Below are 26,338 nucleotides of genomic sequence, written 5' to 3' on the forward strand. Positions count from 1 at the left end.
GAATCTGATGAGCGTTTACATATACCATTCACAAAGCAAAGATTTGAAAGATGCCGTCTGTATCTCCCTCACATACCACCTCATACGACTCGGTATCCATGCATAGATAGACGGAAAACATTTACATATTGATCTAACAATTACTCATAACGGCCGCCGGAATCTATAGACCCATTTCGCTCAATCGCCATAACTACACGTCCACACCATGAAACCAATCCTTCTGGCCAAACTCGGCAACAAGCTTATAAACCTTGAAAATCCCCAGCTTGCGCTCCGCGTAGATCCTCTCGGTCCACGGCGACGCCGTCAGCGCCTTCATCTCCGCCAGATCGGGGCTTTCGACCTCGAACTCATGGATCGTCAGCCACACGGGCGGCAAGGGTGCCGCTGCTAGCTCGTCCGTCGTGGACAGGCCCTTTAGAGCCCGTGACTGCGCATTGGTCCGCGCGTATACGTTCTTGAACCGCGTCGACCGGAGGTAGCCCTTTGCCTTGGAGAGCAGGTCGAGATGCTGTAGTTTCATGGTAGTTAGCAACGAAAAGGGGGGTTTGTCCACCAGAAAGCGTGGGGGCAGAGGCTGACTTCTTCGCGGTACCATCTATCGAAGTCCGCTGCGTCTGCATCCTCTTTCAACTCGATCTGCGCAGATATGATGCTCTTCGTGTGGCCTGTCAAAGCATTAGTTCCGCTTCACTCGGCCGGGCGTGCCTTGGGGAGATGGTTCGCTTCTGCTCACCCTTGCCCTTCTTGGTGGGATCATAGACCTGGATCAGGTTGTCGTACCGCACGCCGAAGTCCGCCAGGCTGTATACGAGGCCAGTGTCGGGCAGGAGGTCGCTCTTGACGCTGATCTGCCGGAACTCGTCGCTCGTCAGAAATGCCACGTCCTCCAGCGGATAGATGGCGAGAAACGGCGTGTCCGCGTTCGGGTCGATGTCCCTGAACCTGCGGGCGGACTTGATGCCCGAGGTCTCGAGGATCTCGGGGATGTGATCCTCCTCGTACCACTTGGTGTACGTCGCTTCGTCCAGAATATCGGACCTAGATATCTTGGATTCCACGTAGAGGCATCCCGGGCCACTGATATTACCTGCCATTGGGGGTTCTACTGTTGCAATTACCGATCAGAGGTTCTTATTATTTTCGGGAGGTCCGAGATTGGAGTTGCTCAAGAATTATAGTACTTTAGCCGTATGCTTCTGTATAGCACCTTGTTATAGGCAACAAGGAAAGGCCGCACTTTGGTACCGCGGGTATACTTTCCCAGCCCGTCGGATCGGATGCGGGGACCCTCTAGCTTAGGTGGATCTGAGCTCCGCTCAGTCAGTCGCCTCACCCTTCTCGAACATAGACAAAAGAATCTCATTCTGATGTAATTGAATGGCTACTTAACAGTATGCGAACTGAGGCTTAACAGTCAGGTCCTATATGACAGACGAGTAAGAGTTACGATGTAACGCCATCAAGCATCTCATGGTGATTACTAGCCACGGGCACTTTTTCTTGCTCTGGTAAGACGTTGATTGTAATGATTTCATTGATCATGATCTCGCTAACATATCTTGACTGCCTTACTATCCATATCTTGGTTGGGTTGATCCATCGTGAAGTGACTTTCGGTGTGGGTGTCAAACTTTCGTTTTGTGCCTGTAGATGAGGCGATATTGTGAGAGATAGGTCCCAATGCAGTCCGAGTCTGAACCGAGCTTGTCTTACAGGTTGCTGTCGATATAACAGATCCACCGGATTGATATGTCTCCGGTGAAGCGTGGTATCGCTGCGACCCTTGTGACTGAGATGCAGGCGTCGGATCGGAGTGCGTTTTTGACTTGCGAGACGTGGCCTCAAGCTGATCACTATCAGTAGATTGGGATGGCTGGTTGTCGGAACAGGATAACCCAGGTGAATTCGAGATCTCGTTGCGCGCTCCTGTCTGCGGGTAACTGGATGGGATTGAGACCAGTGGCATCTGACTCTGGCCTATGCTCTGGCCCTGAGGTGTAGAGCTCTGTAAAGTCTCCCTTATATTGGCGTCTGTAGTCTTCAGCGTTCTTGAAACGGGAGCACCAGGTGGTGGTAAGCCCACGAGTGTTTGGTAGTGTATGCCCAGCAGTGTTGCCAGATGATGTTGGTCGGCTGCTTGAAATACGGCCTGGACACCAGAGCCTCGGGCATCCCAGCTTTGCTTGGCTGAGTAGTAGTCAGAAGTGTGTTTCGTAAGTGTCCACGCACCAAGTAACTTCTGCAGCGTGCAGCAGTTACCTAGGCTGTGAAATGTTCTCGCCAAGTGGATGTCGTATCGTCTCGACTCAAGGCGTGTGGTTCGAAGGTAGGGATTCTGGAGAAAGTGGTTCAGATGGTTGCAGGCGGCACACCCACACCCTAGAACCTGACTTTGGAGACTCCAATTGAACTGAGGTTCCGTGGTGATATGCTTTTGCCAAAAAGCTGTGATCATTTCAAGATATAGAGACTGGTATGTTGCTTCGGAGGAGAAATTATCCGAATGAATAGATAGTTTTACCATGAGTTTGCCGAGGAATGGGATGTATAATCGGCTAAGCTCCTGTTCCGAAAGCTGAGAGACTTGTTCGGTCATCTTGACGATCATAGCGCTCAGCTCTGTGGTCATTTTCAGGTCAACCAAGATCTGAACGAAGTTTATCAATGTATCGCTCGTCATAGGAGGGGGAGGAGGCAGAGTATTGTTGTCTGCCACCTCCCCAGATAGCCTTGCTATCTGCTCCCTTCGCTGCATTTCATCCTGCCAGGACTCCATGCTTAAAAGAAGGGAAGCTTGCATGTGCTCTATGGCAGAATTGACGGCTGTTTTGACAAGACTCAGCGCTTCTTCTTTCGGGAAAATGCCCTGTTCAGCGAACTGATACAGCTGCCAGCTGAAACCAATCGCGAATGCAATGTCGTACGGGCGTTTTTCAATGAGGGGAATGACACTAAAGACAATGAGCACCCTGAACGTGTCTCAACGTATTCCAACCACGGGTATGGGACAACTCACTGCGATTCTATCCACGCCAGGTTTTGGAAGAAGCGCGCTGCAATGAGGAGCGTCTCACCGTCTTGCTCGAACATGATCTGCTGCTCGCAAGCTTTCACGGAAGCATTGAGGGCTTCTATACTGGTCGCTAGCATTTCTGTAGGTGCATCTGCATGCAGCGCGTCCAAGGTGACAACGGCGACGTATCTGTCTCCAAACCTCGGTATCGCGGCAATATTTCGAGTGATCCTGACTCGGTTAGTGATGACCAAGCTTGTATGGCTCTTGACTCACGGTTGACGTAACGCAGTCAGGTTCAGCGTGGTGCCTTTGAGGGTTTTGCCAAGCCAGTCATAGAACGCCATAGTATAGAGTGGTTCTAGGCTCTCGCAAACAGAGTCGAACAAGTCCTGATCCTCGTAAAGTAATGCGATGGTGTAGTAGCGGATAGCTAGAGTTTCAACGAGCTGCATCTTGCGAATTGCAACCCAGGGTCTCTCGTCATCTGGTAGTGGTGCTGGCCAATTCGAGCAGACTCCGCGAAGGACCTTAAAGCTCTGCTCGTCCTTCTCCGGCTCTATGCACTTGGTAGCAAAGTATTCTAATACGGAACCAGCATTTTCGGGCTGGTCTCTCTCAAATACGCCCGAGAGCAAGTTGCCGATAGATGCCCGGGGGACAATAGCAAGAGCCTGTCTGAGGTTAGATAGAGACTGTATGACGGCTACACCCTTAAACATACCAAAGCATAGAACTCTCGAGTGTAAGAAGCGCCAAGCTACCGCCAATGTGTTAGTTGCGTGCTACTGAGATTGTTTCTCGTCCAGTTACGAGGGGTTGACTCACCCGCCAATCGTTGCCATCATCCTCATACTCCTCATCATCTGGTTCTTCTCCATCGAAGAAGCCCGGCCCTTGCAATAACTCGCCAGTGTTGAGCGGCAACCTTGCTATGAGCTTCTGATCCTTCTGGTAGAGGACCTCAACAGACCATTGCCGTTCCACTTCCTCCTCCGGCGGCACTACAACGTTCCTTGTGCCAGACTCGTCAAGGGGCTCATTCTTGGCAAAATCGGGGTTTGCGCCACGCTCTGAGCCTTCCTGACTGGTTTCCGGGTCTTCCTCGCCCTCTTCCTCGAGGTCATCCGCTGAGTCCTGAGGGTCATGGTCCCAAGAGAAGCCCTTCTGCTCCATATGAACATGAGCCAAGTACACATCAAAGCCTGCCACAGCGGCGGCTTCGTACGCAGTTTCAAGTTTGACCAGGTCGTTCTGCTGCAGCTGCACTGAAGACAGGTCCTCCATCGTGCGCCATTCCTCTAGGCAGTAGAAGACTGGGGTAGGTTCGCGCACCCCGTCTTCTGTGATGACGGAGTTCCATTTGCCAAAAATGCCCTGAAGCTCCTTCCGGAGGCTTCCTGGCTCGTTGTGGCAGCAATCTGGTAGGGCGAGTTCGGTGCAATCAGGGCATACTGGGTGCCCAAGTTTGTTGAGAACAGCAGACAGCTCCTCCTTGACAGAGTCTGGGGTGGATGTCATGCTGCAACATAGGAATTAATCAGCATCTGCACGGAACAATGACGGCGGAGAAATGCTGCTAGTATAGCCGAGCTGAAAGTTTGGTAGAGTGTTGTGTACGCATTCGGAAGCAGTGTGTGTGGTATTGCAAGGTCAGGAGCTCCAGGTATTGACGCGCATTGGGTCAGACGCGCCTGACAGGGTTGTAGTAAGGAAGGGTCCACTGCAGTTTATACCCACTTGAGGCTAGCCTTCCCGCCGATCTACGTATAGTTAGCTGGCCAGTCCGTAACGACAGCCGACCACATACTGCTGAAACCTTGTCTCAAAGGCTTAGTTCATTTGCAATTTATTGGCTTCCTATTCACGTCTCGAATTCGTCATCTGTCGGATGGGCACTAGCAGTCCAGTCCTCCAGTCGTGCTAGAATAGCCGCACACGGTCTGTTTACTGGAAGCCAAGCTTTTGGCAATGAAACATGAACGTCGTTTACTGTCGTGTCACACCTAGTCGATCAATACTGAGATTGCATTTGTACTGGAAACTCGAGTAATTCACACAGATCCTGGTTGAATGATAAATTCATTATCGCAGATATAGGGTCTCTTGATTTCCTCACACTGCCCGAGCTCAGCAGCGCGGTTGCTCTCTAAAGATACATATACCTGCCATGGGGTGTCTGACTTGAGGCTGCTATGACATGACGTGCTTCCCGGCGTGGTCTGAACCCAGCCATGCTTTGTAGCTATAGTACAGTTGTCCCTCTGAATGTAGATCGCATCGTGACAATCTGTCGGATCCCGGGGCCTTGCGGGACCGCCAACTGGCAAGCAATCAGCAGCTAGTATTAGCCAGTACCTAAGGAAGCACCTTGGACATGGACTGGCCTCAAGGTCTGCTTTTTTTGGGCGTGTCGTGAAGTATACGATTGGGGTTGATGCCTTCACGCCGCATGAACGAGAAGCTTTGGCGGGACTTCAACCTTCTTGCTTGCCATTGCCCGCTTTCGGCTCGCCGTCAGCATCGAAGCCGAGAGCTTCCAGCTCCCTGATCAGCTCATTGATCTTGATGACCTTGGCGATCTGCTCGGGGAGCAACGACTCTCCCTCGTCCTTCTTGCTCTTCAGGTCCTTGGCCTGCTTGAGCTTCTTCTTCAAGTTGCGGGCCTTCTTCTCCTTCTCGGCCTCGGGGTCTAGCTCCTCCACTCTGGGCTCCTCCTTGGACGGCTCGGCAGGCGCGTCAGACTGTCCTTCCTTGGCCTTCTTGCGGGCCTCGCGGCGCTTGGCATTCTTGTTGCTGGCGGCGGTGGACGCCGTTTCAACCTTCTGGTCTTTCAGGCCGTCGGCGCCGGGGATCCCGCTCTTGCCGCGGTTCCTGAAGCCCTCGGCGGTGCGGTTCTTGTAGATCTCGACATCCTCGGGCGGGCGATAGCCGGGCTTGATTTTGATTGCTTTCCTCGTGGTGCCGTCGGCTCGGACCGACTCGGGAATGTGCCGTTCACCACTGGCCTCGTCGACAACGATGCCCGACCTGGACGGTTCTGAGGGCATTTTCGGAGGGCGTTGGCGGGGTACACGGGGCGCCGGAGCGCTGAGTTTGATAGGAAATTCAGCGGCGCTGCGCTGGGCAGTCGGGTGCCGAGTGGTCGTGTAACTCGGGTCTTGGTAGCTATAGAGCAGGCCAAGACGCCGTGCAAAGCGTCGTTGCTTGGGCTTGCAGAGGTCGGCTTGACTTGTGCTGTTTTACATGGGATTTTGAAGTCTTGACTGTGCTGCAAGCTGAAAGCCGGCCGACTGATGAGTGCCGGGTTCCAAGGGTCGGTCGGTCGGTCGGGTGGCTCCTAGGCTTTCAGGCTGTCTGGCGCTCTCAGCCCACTGGCGTCCAATGACTAGGCCCCTAGGCCCCTAGGCCGCCGGGTGGGCCGCAGCAGCGAGGCTTGAAAGCTCTGGCCAATCGGAGACGGCCAATTCCCAAATCTTTGGCGAGAGAGTCGACGGTTGCACCGAGACCTGTGCGAGAGCCTCACCTTTGGAACCAGACTCTGCTCTTCGTGATCAATTGAGCCACTTTGCCCTCCCCGACCCGGCCCTCAACACACCTGCCATCCTCCAACGCGCACCTGCGACTCCCAGGCACAATGGTACGCTCCCGCCCGCCCCGCCACCGTGACTCTAGATGACCAAAACTAATCGCGCAACAGTCCGCCCTCTACAAGTCAGTCCACCGCCTACGAGCCGTCCAACAACCGAGTTAACAGTTGAATGTAGCACCCTGTTCCGACGGAACTTCACCATGCTGGGTGCCGTCTTCGGCGCCGGCTTCGCCTTCGAGCTGTGGGTAGACTCTTGACGCCGGGAATGATGGGTCGGGAAAAACTAACGCGACGGCAGTCTCTACAACCAGGGCATGAACAAGCTGTGGGACAACATGAACCGCGGAGTAGGTTCCTTCCTGCCTCTCCCTCCTACCCTACGATCCCCTGTTGCTGACTGGCTTGCAGCGCCAATGGAAGGACATCCGAAGCCGATACGTCGAGGCCGAGGAGGAGGAATAGATGGCTGTCACCTGGCGACGCGATACCTGCAACGACGAGACAAAAGTTGCTCCTGTACTTCTGTACATTATAGACGGACAAGATACATTTCATTGAAAAGAGCAATTCCTCATCCCGGTGCACCGGCCCCGTACGCGAGCGAACATGTGATGGTCAAGTAGTGGTGTTGGGGCCGTCGATGCCGGCTCTGGTGCTCCGAGACATCTGCAGGACGTATCAAGAACTGTTTTCGATTCACGGATCCGCCTTTCTGTCACTGCTTCAAGTGTGAATGTCGTCGTGTTGCGGGCCCTCGCCTGGCCCTGGACGCTCGCCCGATCCCATCCGGCATGACGCCACCTGCCGGCCATCTGTTGATAGCTCGCAACCTCCATGGCCATGTTGTGCACGCCCAGGTGAGGTGCTGAACAAAGGCTCAGGACATCTTGTGACAGGCCATGTCTGAATACAAAACCATCCCTATCCGGCAATTTGGATAGATAGACGTTCCACTGTGACCGAAATCCGGTTGGCTGTGGGCGAGAGCGCCCGACCCATTATTCGACTCTTACCGCATTTGCCCCTCCACAGCTTCCCTCTGCTCAAGTTAGTAATGACCCGTGATTGACATCAACGCCGAAACCGCCCTTCCGGACCTCTGCGCAACCTGCAATCCGCTCGCTCGCCCCCGAGTCCTTTCCCGTCGCGATCCCATTTACCAAAACCCTCGCTGCTGGCTCTTGTTGTCCGGGCGCGAATCCACGAACTTTACCCACCTGCATCAGGCTGCAACTCATCTGCGTTTGAGTCTCTCCCATTCCGTTCCATTCACCCCTCCACCATCAGCTCTCCAAGCCCACGAACACGGGCGGAAACCTGGCTGTGAGATAATATCGGCGATCACGACGAATAAATCACGTTCCGATCACCGACCGGGTACCGTCGAAACGCATCGCCGTCCAAGCCTCGGCGAGCATAGAGAATGAACCAGTGGCAACGCTGATCATGGACCCGACCATGTCGACCCAAGAGCTGCAGCTCTGCCAGCACTTGATAGAGCTTCCGAGGCGACACGGTTCTCGGTACAATGACGCCGCTCGTCGCGACCTGCTACACAACCTCTTCTGGTCTATGGCTGGAGGACGGCCCGAGTACCTTCGCCTGTTCTTTCCAGACGGCAAGCTCACGCCGCAGAGCACGTTGCAGCTTAGGGAAGCACAAGGAGCTGTCGACGGCGCAGAATACACCGAGGCAGCAAGAGGCAAGGCTTGTGGTCACATCTTCCGCGCTGGCGAGGCTACGTATGGCTGCCGTACCTGCTCTGCCGACGACACCTGCGTCCTCTGCAGCAAATGTTTCGACGCCACCGATCACGAAGGCCACCTAGTCAAGATCACCATATCGCCAGGAAACAGCGGCTGCTGTGATTGCGGGGATCCTGAGGCTTGGAAGCGTCCCATATTCTGTACCATACATTCCGAGCGTGACTCGGACCGGTCCAAGGGAAAAGGCAAGGAGGCAGCCGGCCTGCCCGATGACCTCGTCAAAAACGTGCGCATGACGGTCGCCAGGGTGCTGGACTTCATTTGCGACGTCATATCCTGTTCCCCGGAGCAGTTGAGACAGCCCAAGTCCAGAGAGTCCATCGAGCAGGATGAGAAGTCGTCACGCCTCAACTCGGTCTACAATGGCGGAGATCTGGAGTCCCCGGACGAGTGGGCAGTCCTCCTGTGGAACGATGAGAAGCATACCGTGGACGAGGTACAATCCCAAGTGGCCCGGGCCTGCCGGAAGAGTATGGCTGAGGGATACCAGAGGGCTCTGGAAACGGACAGCATCGGACGCAGCATCCTTATGTACAGCAACGACATCGACCACCTCCTCCACGTGGCCAAGATTCTTGAGCAGATCAAGGTTACCGTCACAATCCGATCCTCTCGCGACACATTTCGCGAACAGATGTGCGGCACGCTGATCGGTTGGCTCAATGACATTGCCGGCTGTTTCGTCGGCTCCGATGGCAGTCTGCTCAGACAGGTCGTCTGCGAGGAGCTCCTCATGCCGTGGAGAAAAGGAAGTCCTGCCGCCCACGCCAGCAACTTGCCAGATATCGAAGACGAGGAACTCCTTGAGCAGCAGCACGAGGAGAATGAGACTGCACGCTTTTTCCTGAGGCGCAACCGAATTATTGCACGGATGAATGCTGCAGGCGGCGGAGTCACGACAACCACAACCTTGGCCAACATCCTGGACGACTCAGATGATGATGGCAACCAGACCCCTATGAGCGATGAGGAGGACCATGACCACGATGATGATGACGACGACGTCGACGATGACGACGATTTGGATGGCGATGTAATGATGATTGACGCGGGAACCGCCGGCGGCGGCGATGTCAACATGTCCGACTGGCGGACCGATGCCGCTGGGGACGCACTCGAAGAGGAGGAGGCCACCATGGCAGGATATCCACCTCCTCCACCGCCGCCACCACCTGCTCCTAGACGCACCACGCGAGATCGAGAGCTGACGCCGTCGGACTCGGATACCGCTGAGCCTTTGATCGCGCCAACAGTGTACGCAAAGGCGAATTTAGAAATACCTAAGACGCCTGGCCCGAACAAGGCAGACAGCTCAGAACCCCCGCGGCCCGGCCGATACTGGGTAGAGATGCCTGCGGCCTATATGGAACCTGCAAAGGAGCGCCCCTATGAAGATGTTTTCGAACGGGTGCGGCTTGATTGGCTTATTCTCTTTGATTTGAGAATGTGGAAAAGGGTCCGGCAAGATCTTCGGTCCCTGTACATATCCACTGTAGTCACCATTCCCGAGTTCAAACGGATACTCGGCCTGAGGTTTGCTGCCCTCTACACTTTGCTCGCTCAGTTGTATCTGATCGGAGATCGCGAGCCTGATCATTCTATCATCAACATCTCCCTGCAGATGCTGACAACTCCGTCTATCACCGCCGAAGTTGTCGAACGGGGGAACTTCTTGACCAACCTCTTGGCCATTTTGTACACCTTCTTGACAACAAGACAGGTGGGACATCCGTGGGAAGTCTCATCAAGTGCGGTTCTGGGGTTTGATACAGGTTCTGTCACCAACAGGCGCATGTATCATTTTTATGTTGACATCAAGTACTTATTTGGATCACCGCACGTCCAAGAGCGCATGAGGACTGAGGAGAGGTATCTAATGCAGTTCCTCGATCTAGTTAAGCTTCATCAAGGAATATGCCCTAACACAAGGGCGGTGGGTGAGCATGTTGAGTATGAGACCGACAGCTGGATCGGAGCGTCTCTGATGACGCGTGAGATCAACTCCCTCTGCAGACTGCTAGCCGACTCTTTCCGGAATCTTCCTGCGCACGACTCCCAATATGTCTCCAAAGCTATCAGGTTGACTGCTAAGAACGTCATCATCAGCTCGATTGGAGCCGAGCGTGCAAGATTTACGCAGGCGGAGGTCAAAGATGAGGTTCGCTTCAAACCGCTCACCGATTTCGAATTTGCTGGCGAATCCGTAACCTACAATGTCGTCAAATTTGTGGTCGAGGAGCAGCCAATCAGCTTCCACCATGCTCTGCACTATACTTTATCCTGGCTCATTGAATGCGGGAAGCACATGTCATCTCAGCAGCTCACTTCAGTGCTGAGCTTCACCACACAAGAACTCAAGATCCAGCCACGGTCTATGGGCCGTAAGACCATGCCCAAACGTGATTATGCATCAGAGGATTATCTGATGGCTGCATTCGACTACCCGCTACGAGTCTGCGCCTGGCTGGCTCAAATCAAGGCTAGCATGTGGGTTCGAAACGGTATCAGCCTACGACATCAAGCCGTCACGTACCGGAGCCAGCTCCACAGAAACCATACCCATCATCGCGATATCTTCTTGCTACAGACTGCTATGGTCGTTTGTGATCCCAGCCGCGTTCTTGTCTCTATCGTAGACCGTTTTGGGATGGAGAAATGGATAAAGGGGTTCTTCGAGCAAACTTCCGAAGGTCAAGATGAGACGCAACGTCTGGACGTTATCGAGGATATGATACACCTACTCATCGTTTTACTAAGCGACAGAACGTCCTTGCTTCCGACTCAGGATGAGCATGAGACGCATCTCATGGCCATGCGGCGGGATGTCACTCATGTCCTCTGTTTCCGGCCTCTATCTTTCAACGAGATTTGCAGCAAACTGCCGGACAGATTCCACGAGCAAGAAGATTTCCAGAGGGTCCTCGACGAGGTTGCTACCTTCAAGGCGCCTGAAGGAATATCAGATGTTGGCACGTTTGAACTGAGGCCTCAATTCATCGAGGATATCGACCCATACATTGCGTATTATAACAAGAACCAGAGGGAAGAATCAGAGGCTGCTTACCGTAAGATGATGGCAAAGAAGACAGGAAAAGCTGTCGAAGATGTTGTTTACGAGCCAAGATTGAGGCCCATCCCATCTGGAGCTTTTGCTGGATTGGGTCAGTTCACCAGCACGGGAATGTTTGCACAAATCATCTACTATTGCCTACTGTATCCTCTGGTTGCAGCTAAGCTTACCCCTGACGTCCCCTTCACCCGCGTTGAGGCATTCTTGCAAGTTGTATTGCACCTGGTGCTCATTGCAATTGCCGAGGACAAGACCGATGAGAAGAATTCTCAAGATAATTCTTTCATCTATACGGCCCTCAACACACCAGGTCGTAGCAATTTCTTACAGGATGCACCCACGGCAAAGACCATAGTCTCTCTACTGGAGTTGATGTCTGACAACGAAGGAATGAAGGCGTGCCAGCCGAAGATCACGTTGATCCTCAAGAGGATGAGACAGAAGATGCCGACACATTTCGACTCGGCGTACCAACGACTTGGGATACCCATAGATAGACTGGATACGGCGTCTCCTGCCAGCACACAGAACGCCGATGAAGAGCGCGAACGGAAGAAGAAGGCTGCTTTAGACCGACAAGCCAAAGTCATGGCCCAGTTCCAGCAACAACAGAAGAGTTTTCTGGAAATGCAAGGGGATATCGATTGGGGTGATGAGGATATTGATGATGTCGACGAGGCACAGCCTATGGAAGAACAGAAGAACTTCTGGAAGTACCCCAGGGGGACCTGCATTCTCTGCCAAGAAGACACCGATGATGGACGTCTATACGGCACTTTTGGGTTATTTCTTGACAGTCACCTGCTTCGACAGACAGATTTCCAAGACGCCGATTTCGTCCGAGAAGCTGCAAATACCCCCATCAATCTAGACCGATCGGCAGATCCAATCCGCCCGTTTGGCCTGGCACACGAAAATCGGAAGATGGTCGAAAAGGTCAACGCAGCCGGAGAGAGCTTCCTTGCCGAGAAGCAAGGCGTCGGTAAGGGGTTTCCCGCAAACCTGTGTCGGCCTGGGCCAGTAGCAGTTTCCTGCGGTCACATTATGCACTACAACTGTTTTGAGACATATATCGAGGCCACTTCCCGTCGCCACGTCCATCAGATTGCGCGTCACCATCCTGAATCGCTGGAGCGGAAAGAGTTTGTTTGCCCCTTGTGCAAAGCTCTTGGAAATGCGTTCCTCCCTATTACCTGGGACGGCAAAGAGGAATCCTATCCAGGTGTTCTGCAGAATCCGGATGACTTTGCCTCGTTTCTCGAAAAGCCGGCGGTACCGGCCGGCTACGCGAACCAGTTCATGGCGGGTCAGCAAGCTTTCGCAAATTACGTGAAGGCAAAGATGCCAGAGAGCCTGGCCGATGTGTCTTCCCAAGCGGGATCGGAATCGTGGGAGCCTGTGGGCTCACAGTCTGCGGGTGTCGGTACTCCTTTCAGTGACACCTTCTCAGCGGTGGCAACGCCTGACTCCAGCGTTCGGTCGAGAAGTCCGGAAACGCAGAGCAACGACAAAGTTTTGAGGCGAGCTCATCAACGACTGCGAGAGACTCTTCAGAGCAATAAGCTTCTCGCCAGTGCAGGGTTCGACATCAAAGAGGAAGATCTTGGCGGCAACTGGGCTTTGACCCGTGCTGTTGGCTACTCTATCTCGGCTACAGAAATCGCACAGAGAGGCGTCGAAGCTCAATACGGAATGACTTTGATCGAGAAGATTCCAGAGCAGACACTTATCCAGCTTCGTATACTTTCCGAGACCGTATCCTCCTATATCTCCATTGGGGGCATGAGGTATGGCGGCGAAAACCGGATTTCGAACGAGTTTCTCCGGGATGCTGAGCGACAGTATACCCAGCTCTTCATCGCAGACTATATGAATCAGGAGACTATCAAAGGCACCCGGCCGATCGACGATTTCCAGCCGATCTTGAGCGAGGATCCCTTCATCTTCATGTGCGAGAGCGCGTTCAGCGTTGCTGTCTCTCACAACATGGATGTCAACAACCTTCTTCGGCTTTGTTACCTTGCCGAGATCGTAAAGACGGTGTACCACATCTCACGTAACATGCCCATAGGCCGGTGGCTCGAGCAAATGGTTCACCGCGATCCGGAGGACACGGCCCTGGGCAACTTTGCGACATTCTGTAATTTTGTCACCCTGACGGGCATAAAGTGCAGTGAGGAGATCAACGAGATAGCCGACGATGTACCTAACGTCGGTTTCGATCAACCGTGTATGGATAGCCTGGCCAAGTTCTACGCCTTCGTCAAGAAGTACGCTCTCGTCTTCCTTCGCAAGAGCACCATCCTGCTTCACGTCCACTATGGCGTGGATTTCAACAGCTACGTCCCTGCGGCGCCTGAGGAGGATGAGCTGTCTCGCCTCACGGCAGCACTACGCGTCCCGTCCTTTGACGAGATGTGTGCAGCGTTGACACCGTATGCCACAAGCTGCGGCTGGTCCCCACGCATCGAGCCCATCGTGCGCGGATGGGTCCGGCATCAAGTGCACCACCCTGCCCCTGTCCCGTCCGGCAAACGCGAAGGTCCCCACGTCCTGCCCCCCTCTGCCCAGGTCAGCCACCCGGGCATCTTTGAGCTCGTCGGCCTGCCCAAGAACTACGATACCTTGATTGAGCAGTGTGCGCAGCGTCGCTGCCCCAGCACCGGCAAGGACGTCGCAGACCCCATCGTGTGTCTGATGTGCGGCGAGATATTCTGCGGCCAGACCATTTGCTGTCTCAAGAGCTACAGACCGGAGGGGCCTGGCGAGCAGCAGCGGACAATGAAGATCGGGGGTGCCACCCAGCACATGTTGTTCAAGTGAGTTTCCCCTTTATGTGAGCGCCATTTTGCACACGAAACGTCCCCTCCCGACCTCCTTTTACAGCTTCAAAGGCATACATGCTAACCACAAATGACCCAAACCCAGATGCCAGCGCAACATCGGCCTCTTTATCAACATCCGCAAGTGCTCCATCTTCTACCTCCACCGCGTCAGCGGCTCCTTCAGCAACGCGCCCTACATCGACCGCTACGGCGAGGTCGACGTCGGCCTGCGCCACGGCCGCCTGCTCTTCCTCAACCAGCGCCGCTACGACGCCCTGCGCGCCATCTGGCTCTCGCACGGCATACCCAGCTTCATCAGCCGCAAGCTCGAGGCCGACATCAACAACGGCGGCTGGGAGACGATCTAGACCAAATCAACGCCACGACGGGGTTCCGGGGATATGGGGGTTTAAAGGGATAGTGTGGCCCGATCTCCTTTTCTGTTCGGTGGAATACAACGCGTGTGGAGGTCTTGTGGGAGGGGTCGTGTAGCGAACGATTCTCATTACTATACTGTCAAGGAAGATTGCATGCATATATGGTTGACAATGGAGTTTAGACCAAGCACTTTCATGCGCTTTAGATTGCACTAGATAATCGAGATCCCGGTTTTGGTAACTCGTTGTACTGTCCCGACGTCCTTCACAAGACTGACCCCAGTCTCATGAGGCCATCTCGGGGCTCGCAGGCGGACGTGTAATGTACATTGGCCTGCGGGATCAAAATAGGCCCCTCCGCGAAGCTCGCTCTGCCTCACTCATCGTGCGCTCTCCTTTTCTCAAGTTTGAAGCTCATTCTTCCATCTTGATATCGATCTCCTCCTTCAACGGCGTCTCGCTACTCTCCTTCGTCCCGCCGTTCTCCACGGGCGTCTCTGCCTCCTCGGTGGGCTTCGCCTCTGCAGACCCATTCATAGGGCTCGGCGCCTCTATTGTCGCAGCCGCCGCCGCCACTGTCGCTTTTGTGCTCTGCTCCTCGGGGCCCTTGTGCCTGAAGACCTTGATCCTGCCGTCCTGGCCGCAGCTGACCATGGTGTCGGCGTTGACGTCGACCCAGAAGCAGACGCCGTCGTGGGCGCGCTCGATGCGCTGGACGACGGCCTTGGAGCGGACGTCCCAGAGGACGATGTCGCCGTCCTCGCTGGCGGCGGCGACGAAGGCGTTGGCGCCGCCGTCGACGCAGCCGAAGCAGCCGCCGATGCTGAAGCCCTTGTTGGTGTGGCCCTGGTACGTCTTCTTGACGCTGCCCGACACGTAGTCCCACAGGCGCAGGCACGAGTCCATGCTGAAGGCCAGCACGTAGCGCCCGTTGGGCGCGAAGCAGACCGACGTCACGGGCGGGTTGTCCTCGTGCACCATGGTGCGCAGGCACTGGCCCGTCGCCGTGTCCCATATGCGGCTGCGTCAGGGGGTTTCATGTTAGCTATTCGGGACTGACGGATACTGTATATAGGGAGGTAAAATTCCAACGCGGCACTTACGTTAGACCGTCAGTGCTGCAACTGACCACCAGAGTCCCGTCCACGCTGAAATCAATACCGCTGACAGGGTCGCTGTGTGCGGGCAAACTCCTCATCAACCTCCCTGCCCTGACGTCCCATAGGAAGACGGCCTCGTCGTAGCTGCCGCTCGCCAGGATGTTGCCCTTTGGCGAGAAGGCGAGACAGTAAACGTAGTTGTGGTGTCCAAGCAACGGCCTCGCCCTCGTAGGCCGCCCCGTCACCCTGTCCCACAGCCGGATGGCCTTGTCGTCCGAGCCCGTGGCCAGCGTCTTGGAGTCCGGGGCCCAGGCGACGGCCGAGACGCCGGCCATGTGGCCCACCAGGGTATCCATATGCTTGCCCGTGGACGCCTCCCAGATCTTGATGGTGCCGTCGGCCGAGGCGGACGCGATCCACCGCCCGTCGGGCGAGATGCGGACCTGCGAGATGGGTTTCTGGTGCCCACCCAGGACAAGCCGCGGCCTGAAATTAGGCCTGACGGGTTGCGGTGGTTGCGGCGTCTCGGGCTCGGCATTATGTGGCGTCTCGAGCGGCGTCGGCTCGACGGAGGCGGGAGAGCGCGAGCGCGAGATGGACGGCGAGTCTGCGTGGGAGCTGGTCTGTGACCGTGATCGCGACCTCGACCTCGAGCGCGACTCTGAGCGTGACCTGGACCTCGATCTCGACCGGGACCGGGACTGTGATCTGGAGCTCGAAGGCGAGCGCGAGCGGCTGCGCGACGTGCTGTGTTCGCTGTAGTATTCCTTGTCGCGGGCGGCAGGGCTGCGGCTGTCGGGTGGTGGGCGCTCGCGTATCGAAACACTCATGGACGCCTTCGCGTCTCCGTCGTCGGGCGTATCGAAGCGCTGCGGGGTGGACTCGGTGCTGTCATCGTGGACCTTGCGGCGCTTGGATGGCGGCTGAGGGGCCGGGGGCTCAGTCGTGGGTTCCGGGTCCGACATGGCGCCGGCTGTGGGTGTGAAGGGTGCACCGAGTGCTACCTTTGATTCATTGGCTATGAAATGTGTTGCTTATGGAGGGAGAGCAGCGGTGGTGGTTGTCTAGCAGCCAGTTGGCCGGCGGTAGATACTGGGTAGAGTAGCTAGCCCAGGTTGTCGTAAGAAGACGGCAACAGGTAAGGGAGTAAGTAAGTGGTGGGACCTGTGGGTGAGTATGGACGGCAGCAGACAGCAGAATTCTGTCGATAATTGGTCGTTCTCTTAATTTCTTGGGCTCGGGCTCGGTTGCGGTTGTGACTATCTGACGGGGAGGTGGTACCTTTACTCTGGAAATGGGGCATCACAGCCTCGAGCCTTGGGAGGTGGGATGAAATGCTGCGACGAGGCTGAACGCGCTGGGGGGGTCCCTCAGTTAGGCCTCGATCTAGGACAGATCAAGCCTAGCCTAGATGGTCTGTGGCTAGCTTGAGGGAGCCCCCGGAGCTCAGTTTCTACATAGGACCTACAGTAACTATTCAATGTGCCAGGTCCCACACAACCACAGGGTGTACCTTGGCTTGCAGGCTTGACGGCTTAGGACCCTTGCAAGTGCCGAGATTCTGCAGGAATTCATCGCATGCACGTCGCCAGCTTTGTTTGGTACGGCCAGAACCTTGCCAACGTCCAAAGATTGCTGTAGCTGCAAGTGGAGATTGCGATCCTCCCAAAGCCCCCATCTCGCCTGCTCGTATGAGAACCTCATCCTCTTTTTGCTCCAGCATGCAGTGTTCCCCCAGGACTGTGTCCGTGTGGTTGCATCGACTTGCCACCGCTTGACGCCGACGATGTCTATCGAGCACCTCGAACACCTCAATTCCAAGTGGGATCGCTGTGTGGCACCCCAGACGACGCCAGTATCCCGTCGCCACAGTAGAGTTATTTGGAAGATCCCCATCCCTGGACCTGGTCCTAGACAACCTGGACAACCTGGACCTTGGGGTCGCATTGTCCAATTCCCCCGTCACCACGACGGCATGGTTTCAAACCCCCAAAAGTGTCGTCCAATATGAAGGAAGCTTGCTTGACAACTCTATTGGGACCCGGAAGGATCAATGTCGCACAGCTCCCTCCATCCCGATCCCCCTCAGAGAAATCCTGAACGGCAAAGGCTGCCAGGGGCCCAAGAAGGCTGTTGACTGGATGCCGATATGTAATAGTAAGGGAGCTATGTCGACGACCCCTGCATTCGGCTCATTTCCTTCCAAACCTCTAAATGGACAGGTCAAGTGACCGCTTTCTTCTCATCCATCCTCTCCTTGCCTGTTCGATGATCAAGTGTCCAGTCCAGTCCGCTGCCGTATAGTCGGTGCTTTCACGATACTCTTCTCGAATATCCGCTAGGTAGTCTGTGCGCCCGGAATTCTCGGCGTTGCTCAGCCTTATAAACTGACATCATCCGCACCGCTTGGCACCGGCTCTTGATTTATTTTGATTATTCTTGGGCACCAAGGGAGCAGTATACTGCAGCATCACCCATGCACCCTTCCCGAGTGACGGCCATGGACGCCCTCCCGCCCGAGCTGACCGAGCTCAACGTCCTCACACTAAACTGCTGGGGCCTCCTGTATATCTCGGCCCAGAGAGCCACACGCTTGGAGGCGATTGGGCGCGCGATCGCATCCGCAACGCCCACGCCTCACATCGTCGCCCTGCAGGAGTGTTGGACCCAGGAGGACTACCACTCCATTCGCAGGTCGACCCGGCCCATCCTGCCCTATGGCAAGTTTTACTTCAGCGGCGCCTTTGGGGGAGGCCTGGCCATCTTGTCCAGGTGGCCCATCGAGGAGAGCTCCATGTATCGGTACCCGTTGAACGGCCGGCCAACGGCCTTCTTCCGCGGTGACTGGTTCGTGGGAAAGGGGGTCGCAAGCGCCAAGATCAGGTTCGGAAGAGGCCCCAGGGACATAGTCGAGGTCTTCAACACACACGTAAGTCCTCAGTTGATACCCTGAGTATCTGGTAGATTCGGAGACTAACAACAGTTCTCAAGACGCATCCAAAGTACGAGAAAGACGGGCACGACACCTATGTCGCGCACCGTCTCTCGCAGGCATGGGAGCTCGCAAAGCTGCTCCGCGGTGCTGCGGCTCGCGGGCATCTGGTACTGGCCCTCGGCGACTTCAACGAGGTGCCCCTGTCCCTATCACACCGCATCATCACCTCCCATGCCCCCGTGCACGATGTGTGGCGCATCCTGCACCCTGACTCTTCGCTGGGCGCCGCCGAGGAGGACCTGGAGCGGGCGCGGCGCCGGCCCATTCCCACGGCCCAGTTTAACATCGAGGAGAACGGCGCCACAAGCAACTCGGTCTACAACACCTGGAGATGGCCCAAGTCGCAGCAGAAGAAGCTCGGCCCGGGCCGCGAGAGGGACTGGCCCGAGATCGCGCCCGACACCCTCGACCACAAGGGGAAGCGGCTCGACTACATATTCGCCTCGTCCGGGAACTTGGAGGGCGAGAACCCGGGCTGGGGCTGGGTCGTCCACGACGCGCGCGTGGGCATGCTACAGCGGCACTCGGAGCTCGGCTGCAGCCTCTCGGACCACTTCTCCGTCGAGGCCACCCTCGTGCTGCACCAGGCCGGCTCCACGCCCTCGTCGTCGCACTCGCGCCACCACCCGCGCGACCACAGCTCCATCCCCTACCCGCCCGGCCGCGCCGCCTCCGTGGTCGAGACCCGCGGCACCGAGATCCAGGAGACCGACCTCGAGAACGGCGTCTACCTGCACATGTCGCCGACCACGTCCGAGATGCATCTGCCGGAATCCGGGCCTGGCGGCGGCGACCGGCCGCGCAACCACCTCAACGCCTACCCGAGCTCCTCCTTCTCGGCCCAGCTGCGCGCCATGGCGCAGCCCGTGTCGCACCTGCCGTCGGGGACGTACGACGAGATCCTGGCGCACATCGAGGCGTACACGGCGCGGGAGCGGTTCCAGCGGCGGTGGCGCGGGGTGCACTTCGGGACGTGGGTGGTGGTGGCGGCCGTGTGCTACGTCGGGGTGTGGTGGACGCCGCGGTGGGCGGGCTTCGTGCTGACGCTGCTCTGCAGCCTGGGGCTGGCGGCCGGCGTCGTCGACGGGCTGGTCGCCCTCCTCTTCGTCGGCGCCGAGCTCCACGCCCTCCGCGAGTTCGAGTGGGAGATCCGCAACGCCAAGGCCTCGGCCACGGGCGCCGGCGGGCCCGCGTTCGAGTTCGACGGCGTGGGCGCCGGCGACGACGAGGCGGGCGAGGTGGGCGGCGAGCAGCCGGGGCGGTCCGTCTCTCGGGGTGCAGACGGCGGCCGGGAGAAGAGGTCGTGAGGCTGCGAGGTCTCAGCCGCGTGTACTTGTCCGGCGGGCAGGCTTACACGTTCTCGTTCAGTGTTCGGCGATCTAGATACCCGGTGTTTTCTTTCGAGGCTCTGTGGAACGTTCATGGGTGGAAACGATCTACGATCTAATGACTTAGCAACCATATCCGTTGTCACCCACAGGCGGTGTACAGCAAGCAGCTTTATTAATGATGATGTCTATTCAATACGGAGGGTTAATTGTAACTCGCCATCACCTTGGCTGGCCTCTTACGGCTTCTTCTTTTTTTCACCTAGTGTATTATCACCCCTTTTCCACTCCTTCTTCAGATTTCCCAAACGCGAAGACCAACCCTTACAGAACGCCTCTCCCGTACCACGCCCGATGCGCAGCAATGTCTGCACTGTCACCCGCGGTGACTCCCTTAGCGTCGACATTGAACCCGTTCCGCGCCGCCAGAGCACTCAGCATCCCCGGGCCGCCAGCGCCGCCCTCGTGGTCCTGCACCTTCATCCTCTTCCATGTATAGCCCAGGAAGGCGCTGCGCTTGCGTATCTCCAACGCCACGCCTCTTGCCTGGCGGTCACGCAGCACGCGGTCGCGGGGCCGCTTTCGCTCCCGCTTGCCGTAGCACCGCACAAAGTCGCGCAGCCGCTCCGCCTGCGTCGTGTCGTTGGGGCAAACCACGTGCGCGATCTCCCGGTCTATGCGCTTGAGCTTCACCGAATCAAATGGTGTCGCCACGTACTGCGCCAGTGCGGTTCGCTGTGTCTTGGGGAACTGCGCCAGAGCCGCTTGTATCTCGGCCACCTTGCGTGGACTGCGGCGGAGGTCGGGCACGGGTGCAGGCATCAGTATAGGCACCGCATTGGGTAACATGTTGAGAGGATTCACGTCGAGAGCCATGGTGTCCGGAAGAGGAGGCGTCGCAGTCTCGGGGGGCGTGTCGGTTTCCGAGTCGGTGTCTGGTTGCGACTCCGACCAGTCTGAGATAGGCTCCTCCTCGTCAAAGTAGTGCGTATCCTCGAGGCTCGAGATCTGGGGCACGAACGGTGGGGGAATCAGTTGCAGACGATCCCAAGGGATATCCCGGAACCACTTGTGGGCCTTGAGGTCCTCAGCATCATGAGGGTAGACTGAGCGTCCCATCCAGTCCTGGGGACCACGCTTCACAGTGGTCGTAGGAGACCTAGATGATGCAAGCGAAGATTGCTGCTGCGGTGGCGGCGACTGGTCCTTCATCTGGTAGCGCCGCGAACACAGCCTGCCTTCTTTTTCACAAATCAACCGGGACACAAGGTCCATACAGCGCCGGGATACCAATGGCCGTGACGGAAAGGCGAAAGTCTGTCTGTGGTTGACAATATTGCGTTTCGTCTCCTGCCGGCCACCTGTTTCGGATAGAAACGGCGTGTGCCCATAGAGACACTCATACAGGATGACGCCGAGGCTCCACTAGTCGCATCTGGCGTCGTAGACACCCTCGCGGATGACTTCGGGGGCCATATACTGGCTGGTGCCAACGACGGAACGGGCAGCTGTACGGTTGCCGCAACGATTACGCCAGTTCAGTAGTGGTTCCTGGTGATGAGCCCCAGACCTACTCTGGAGCTCTGGGCGGTCGTGTTTGCGCATAGCCATGTTCATGCTGTGTGTCCACCTCATCATGCCACTGTTACCATCCCGTCGATCCATTGCATCGCCCTCGATGGAGAGCCCAAGCTTCTCGATCAGGCTATACCGGTGGGTGTGGTAGTAGCTGGTATCGTGGGACCAATGCCCGTCAAAGGCGAGGCCAAAATCAGATATTTTCAAATGACCTGAAGCAGATACCAGGAAATTGTCGGGCTTGATATCGCGGTGAATGCACCGCAGTGAGTGCGCTTCTTCAATGCACAATATCATCTCCGCGATGTAGAATTTTGCCACCGGCTCGCTAAGAATATTCTCTCGGATGAGGAGGCCGAGGAAATCCCCACCGGGCATATACTCCATGACAAGGTACAAGTTGGCTGGATCTTGGAAACTTGCAATCAAGGGTACGATCCTAGGGACCCTAATCAGTATAGCACGTTTTCTGCTGCTACTTTGCAGATCCGGGGTACAAGGCTTCATACCATCTTGATCCATCAGACGAGACCAGGAAGTCCCTCTCCGCTCTCAAGTGTCCTTCTTGGCTCGTCTGAAGCATTGCAGACTTGCGAATCACCTTCATGGCGTAGACTTTTCGCCTCTGGGACACAGATTCGAGGCCATCCGGACCCTTCTCCCGTACCAGTCGGACGACACCAAAGCTTCCTTTGCCCAGGATCTTCAGCACTTCATACCCATTGGCTAGCTTACCGGGCAAACCTTGCAAAGTTGGCCCAAAGCTCTTGGACTTCAGCACCCGACTCTCTCGAAGGTGGTCAGACTCTTGCTTGTAGAATGCCTCGCGCTTGGCGCAGCGCTCCTGTGGCGTAAGTTCGCTGCGGTAGAGCTCCGACTCGAGGTACTGTAGACGCATCGATCTGGGACTGGGTTTTGACAGAATCTCGTGGAAGTAAGTCTCGAGATAGATCTTCGCGGCGGCAGTCTTCTCAACCGTCTTGATGGTGGGAGCTAGCTGGTCCAGCGCAGTTTCAACAATCGGTTCTAAGGACGAATCTGCCCTGGAGTCTAGCTCAGGCTCCTTCTTGCGTCGAATGACGCTAGAGACTGGCTTGAGCTTCTTGTCGCCGGAGTTGGTCTTGGTGCTCGATTTGGAAAACTTGGAATCCACTGAAGTCTTGGCGGTGGTGTTGTTGGTGGTGGTATTGCCATCACTAGTTGGCCCCGAAAACTTGCCACTTGAGTTTGTATTGCTGTTGCTGTTGGAGGTGGATGATTCCTGATACTTGACGTTGACAATGCTGGGAGGTGGTGATTCCTTGGGGCCCTGATCAAGGGATCGAAGTGACGGCCTTGACTTCTGGTTCCGATGGACCACAGTATGAGCAGGACTAAAGGGCGCTCGAAGGGCCGAGAAAGAAAACCTCTTGGTCACTGGTCGACGGTCTGGAGGGTCTTCTGCTACTTCTAATAGGGCTGGCGACAAATCAAGACTACTCCTGTCCCGGAAAGAGCCGGATGCTGCGGTGTGTGGTTAATGCTTCGTCACTATATCAAGGGATTGCGGAGTTCCAGCTTACCACTGTTTGTCATGGAGCGTAACGCTGTCATGAGCTTTGAGCCTTGTCGGCGGAGTTTTCGAGGGGGCCCATCTCTCTCGGGACTTGACGGTGGAGGCGTCTGGAGCAAGGCAGAATCACCGCTCTGTGGAAGCATGGTAGCACTGTTCTTCCCGTTGACACCACGCTTCATGATAAACCGGGACTGCTCAAAACCAGGCTGCCGTGTATAGGCTGCCGTTGCTGCGGACCAAAACAGCGAGAGTCGAGAGAATGAATAATGATCTATTGCAGCGGACTATGTATGACACATGAAGATGGAAGACAAAAGGCCAGAGTTTGAGATTATGAGATGGGATCGAGTGGCCATCAACATCCACATCTACGGGCATTCACAGAGACTTGCACTTGCCCCCAAGAACGGGTCCGAAATCCGACTAGAAGGAGCGATGTTTGCATTGAGGACGCCCAAGACAAGATACGAAGCTGGAAAGGGCCCTGGTCGGCTAGATAACTGCCCAAGATGGCGCCTGATATGCCAACTCGAAAGATGCCGCTTGCCCTTAACTTTTGGCCTAGTAGAGTGTATCGGACTTATATCCGGGACAGTGTCAAATTAAGCCAACCATGCAGCTGGTCATCCAGTTTCTAGGGTGGTAAGAACAAACATGCAGGCGGAGTGAACACCGCTGCAGAGCAAGTTTCACCAAGCAAGGGCCGGGGTCGCATATTTAACACAAGAAATCTGTATTGATCTTAGTGTATCTAGCTGCACTATCAGGTGGCGGCCGAGTCGAGTCAAGAATACAACGAAATAGGAAAACCCAGAGCCCAGTAGAAACAACTTTTTGTGACGCCTGTGAATGCAATGCTAGACCTCGTCATCCCTTGTAACAACGTCTGCTTCCCGCGTCTGGGACATGGACCGGATCCTCGCAGACCCGCGCAGGTCGGAGACCTCACAGCGCACGAGTTATAGGTAGGAAAGCATCATTATGTCCGTCCAAGTAGAGTACAGTCAGAAATGGTATCTGCAAGTGGAAATGGTGACACGTGGGGCCCAGAAGCATCTACTTGATCTCCAGGAGCTTCATGTCGAAAACCAGCGTCGAGTTCGCAGGGATACCGGGCAACGCGCTCTTGCCGTAGGCCAGGTGGGCGGGGATCGTAACACGACGCTCACCGCCACACTGCATGCCAATGATACCGATGTCCCAGCCCTTGATGACCTCACCGCGGCCGACACCGAAGGTGAAGGGCTTACCCTTCTTGTTGGCTGGGAGATGGTTAGCGGAACCGCTCTTCAAGATCGACGGTCGGCCAAGGGGGAATTGGCTATGGGAACTTACCATCGAACACCTTGCCGTCTGTCAGCTTGCCGATGTATCGAACGCCGACCTTGTCGCCCTTCTTAGCAGCTCGGCCCTTGCCAATCTTGCGGTCATCGATGGTGACACCCTGCACCACCTTGACACCAGGCTTGGCACCCTTGTCAGCCTGAGCGGTAGAGCCCGTAGGACCCTGCTCGAGGTTCTTTGCGAACTGAACCTTCTTGGCATCCTTGGGGCTCTCGCCAGCCTTGGCCTTCTCCTCAACGGCGACAGCGTCGCCCTTGTTGTTCTTCAGCTTCTTCTGCTGCTTCTTGCTGAGCTTGCCCTCCTCGGCATCCTTGGCAATCAGAGCATCAAGGCTCTCACCATCCTCCTCAGCGCGACGCTTGTTCTTGCCCTTCTTGGCCTCAACCAGCTTGGGGGCTTCCTCCTCTGAGTCAACCTCGGTGATGCGGGGGTCCTCAAGGCCATCGAGCTCATCGTCTTCCGACTCGTCGGAGCCGGCGCCGTACATCTCCTCAAGCTCGTTGGGGAAGTCGTCGTAATCTTCATCATCCTCATCCTCGGAGTCCTCCTCATCGGCCAAGTCGATGGTGTAGTTACCAGTCAGGTGGATGGAGTGGGTACCGGTAACACGGAAGAAGACCTTCTCATTGGGGCCAACAGTGATGTCAATGGCCTGCTGGTAGTTCTGTGGGCGTACGTTAGCACGATGTAGATCAATGTCAGAGATGGATGCGGGTGACTTACTCTCTCAGTGTCGAGGGTGCAGATGACGAACTCCTCCAAGTCGATGGCGTCCGAGTCGATGCTGTCGTCATCGTCATCGTCGTCGCTCGAGGTAGCAGGCTCCTTGCCCTTCTTGTTAGGCTTGGAGCCATTGGGCTGGTCGGCCATCTCCTCGTCGGAGTCGGACTCCTCCTCCTGAGCAGCCTCGATGAGCTTCTTCAGGGCGGCCTCGGCCTTGGCCTTCTTGGACTTGGAGGGGTCACTGGGGCCGCCGTTGGGCTCGTCATCGTCGTCACTGTCCTCGTCGTCGTCGGAGCCACCCATAAGGGCCTCGAGGTACTCGTCATCGAGCTCGTCATCGAGGTCAGGGTATCTCTGGCGCACGAGCTTCAGGGTGGCGCGGGGGACGGCGGGGATGTTGCCCTCCTCGTCGGCCTCAGGTGCCTCGGTAGGGTCCAGGGCGGCCATTGTGATGCGGAACTGCGCATTGTGTCAGTCGGTCTGTCAAGCATAGGCGCGCCTTACTCGGCCACAAGGCGCTTCTGTGGTCTGCACCGTAGAAAACGCTGCAGGTCCGCACAAGGGAACGCGAGTAGATGGCAATGACTTACAGAGGCATTGGGGATGCTGTCCTCCTGCATGGCAGGAACCAGGACACCAGCGGGCGGGACCTCGAGCCCGTACAGGGCGACAGGCTGAACCGACATTGTGAAGAGAATGGAGCTCGGGACGAGGCTGCGATCGAGGCTTCTGTGATTCGGGGCTTTGCGATGGGATACGCAAAGAGAATCGACCGAGTCTTGCCGTTCTTATCGGATGCAATTGGCCGGAACGAAGTAGAGACTGTGTGATGAAAAGAATGCGAAGACGCCGCTGCAGGAAATTTTCAAGAGGGTGCCTGTACGACTTTGCTGCTGCTACGACTCGCGAGGTAGAGAAAAAAAAAGTTCTGAGCTGCCGCCTGCAAATCCACTGGTCCACTGGCAAAAACCCCACCGCCTGGACGATAAGAGGCGCTAGTGGGCCGCAGAGGTGCAGCCACGGCAACCGCCCAACCACAACCCACTGGGGGGACATGCACCCCTGC

The 26,338-nt window shown here is 56.2% G+C and overlaps 8 protein-coding genes across 8 annotated transcripts; 2 read left to right on the forward strand and 6 right to left on the reverse strand.

Moving 5' to 3' along the window:
• Window positions 1–193: 193 nt before the first annotated feature.
• On the reverse strand, window positions 194–4,540 carry JN550_009361 (uncharacterized protein; the record flags this gene model as incomplete). The annotated part of the gene is made up of 10 exons (XM_049321425.1): window positions 194–514; window positions 586–671; window positions 740–1,111; window positions 1,561–1,650; window positions 1,720–2,193; window positions 2,266–2,957; window positions 3,023–3,250; window positions 3,296–3,693; window positions 3,744–3,779; window positions 3,848–4,540. The coding sequence occupies 10 exons, from the start codon at window positions 4,538–4,540 to the stop codon at window positions 194–196; spliced, it is 3,390 nt and encodes a 1,129-aa protein (XP_049168718.1).
• Window positions 4,541–5,496: 956 nt separating this feature from the next.
• JN550_009362 (uncharacterized protein) lies at window positions 5,497–6,069 on the reverse strand (the record flags this gene model as incomplete). Its single annotated transcript, XM_049321427.1, has 1 exon — window positions 5,497–6,069. The coding sequence occupies one exon, from the start codon at window positions 6,067–6,069 to the stop codon at window positions 5,497–5,499; it is 573 nt and encodes a 190-aa protein (XP_049168719.1).
• A 1,988-nt stretch (window positions 6,070–8,057) lies between these two features.
• Window positions 8,058–14,640, forward strand: JN550_009363 (uncharacterized protein; the record flags this gene model as incomplete). Its single annotated transcript, XM_049321428.1, has 2 exons — window positions 8,058–14,266; window positions 14,376–14,640. 2 exons carry the CDS (start codon window positions 8,058–8,060, stop codon window positions 14,638–14,640), a joined length of 6,474 nt encoding a protein of 2,157 aa, XP_049168720.1.
• Window positions 14,641–15,063: 423 nt separating this feature from the next.
• Window positions 15,064–16,714, reverse strand: JN550_009364 (uncharacterized protein; the record flags this gene model as incomplete). The annotated part of the gene is made up of 2 exons (XM_049321429.1): window positions 15,064–15,670; window positions 15,753–16,714. 2 exons carry the CDS (start codon window positions 16,712–16,714, stop codon window positions 15,064–15,066), a joined length of 1,569 nt encoding a protein of 522 aa, XP_049168721.1.
• Window positions 16,715–18,225: 1,511 nt separating this feature from the next.
• JN550_009365 (uncharacterized protein) lies at window positions 18,226–20,051 on the forward strand (the record flags this gene model as incomplete). The annotated part of the gene is made up of 2 exons (XM_049321430.1): window positions 18,226–18,678; window positions 18,741–20,051. 2 exons carry the CDS (start codon window positions 18,226–18,228, stop codon window positions 20,049–20,051), a joined length of 1,764 nt encoding a protein of 587 aa, XP_049168722.1.
• Window positions 20,052–20,396: 345 nt separating this feature from the next.
• JN550_009366 (uncharacterized protein) lies at window positions 20,397–21,284 on the reverse strand (the record flags this gene model as incomplete). Its single annotated transcript, XM_049321431.1, has 1 exon — window positions 20,397–21,284. The coding sequence occupies one exon, from the start codon at window positions 21,282–21,284 to the stop codon at window positions 20,397–20,399; it is 888 nt and encodes a 295-aa protein (XP_049168723.1).
• A 213-nt stretch (window positions 21,285–21,497) lies between these two features.
• On the reverse strand, window positions 21,498–23,384 carry JN550_009367 (uncharacterized protein; the record flags this gene model as incomplete). Its single annotated transcript, XM_049321432.1, has 3 exons — window positions 21,498–22,089; window positions 22,160–23,153; window positions 23,213–23,384. 3 exons carry the CDS (start codon window positions 23,382–23,384, stop codon window positions 21,498–21,500), a joined length of 1,758 nt encoding a protein of 585 aa, XP_049168724.1.
• An 877-nt stretch (window positions 23,385–24,261) lies between these two features.
• Window positions 24,262–25,958, reverse strand: JN550_009368 (uncharacterized protein; the record flags this gene model as incomplete). The annotated part of the gene is made up of 4 exons (XM_049321433.1): window positions 24,262–24,467; window positions 24,541–25,213; window positions 25,273–25,731; window positions 25,863–25,958. The coding sequence occupies 4 exons, from the start codon at window positions 25,956–25,958 to the stop codon at window positions 24,262–24,264; spliced, it is 1,434 nt and encodes a 477-aa protein (XP_049168725.1).
• Window positions 25,959–26,338: the final 380 nt, after the last annotated feature.

Source organism: Neoarthrinium moseri (assembly GCF_022829205.1).
Source record: "Neoarthrinium moseri strain CBS 164.80 chromosome Unknown scaffold42_Wmoseri_CBS_16480, whole genome shotgun sequence".
Taxonomy (NCBI): domain Eukaryota; kingdom Fungi; phylum Ascomycota; class Sordariomycetes; order Amphisphaeriales; family Apiosporaceae; genus Neoarthrinium; species Neoarthrinium moseri.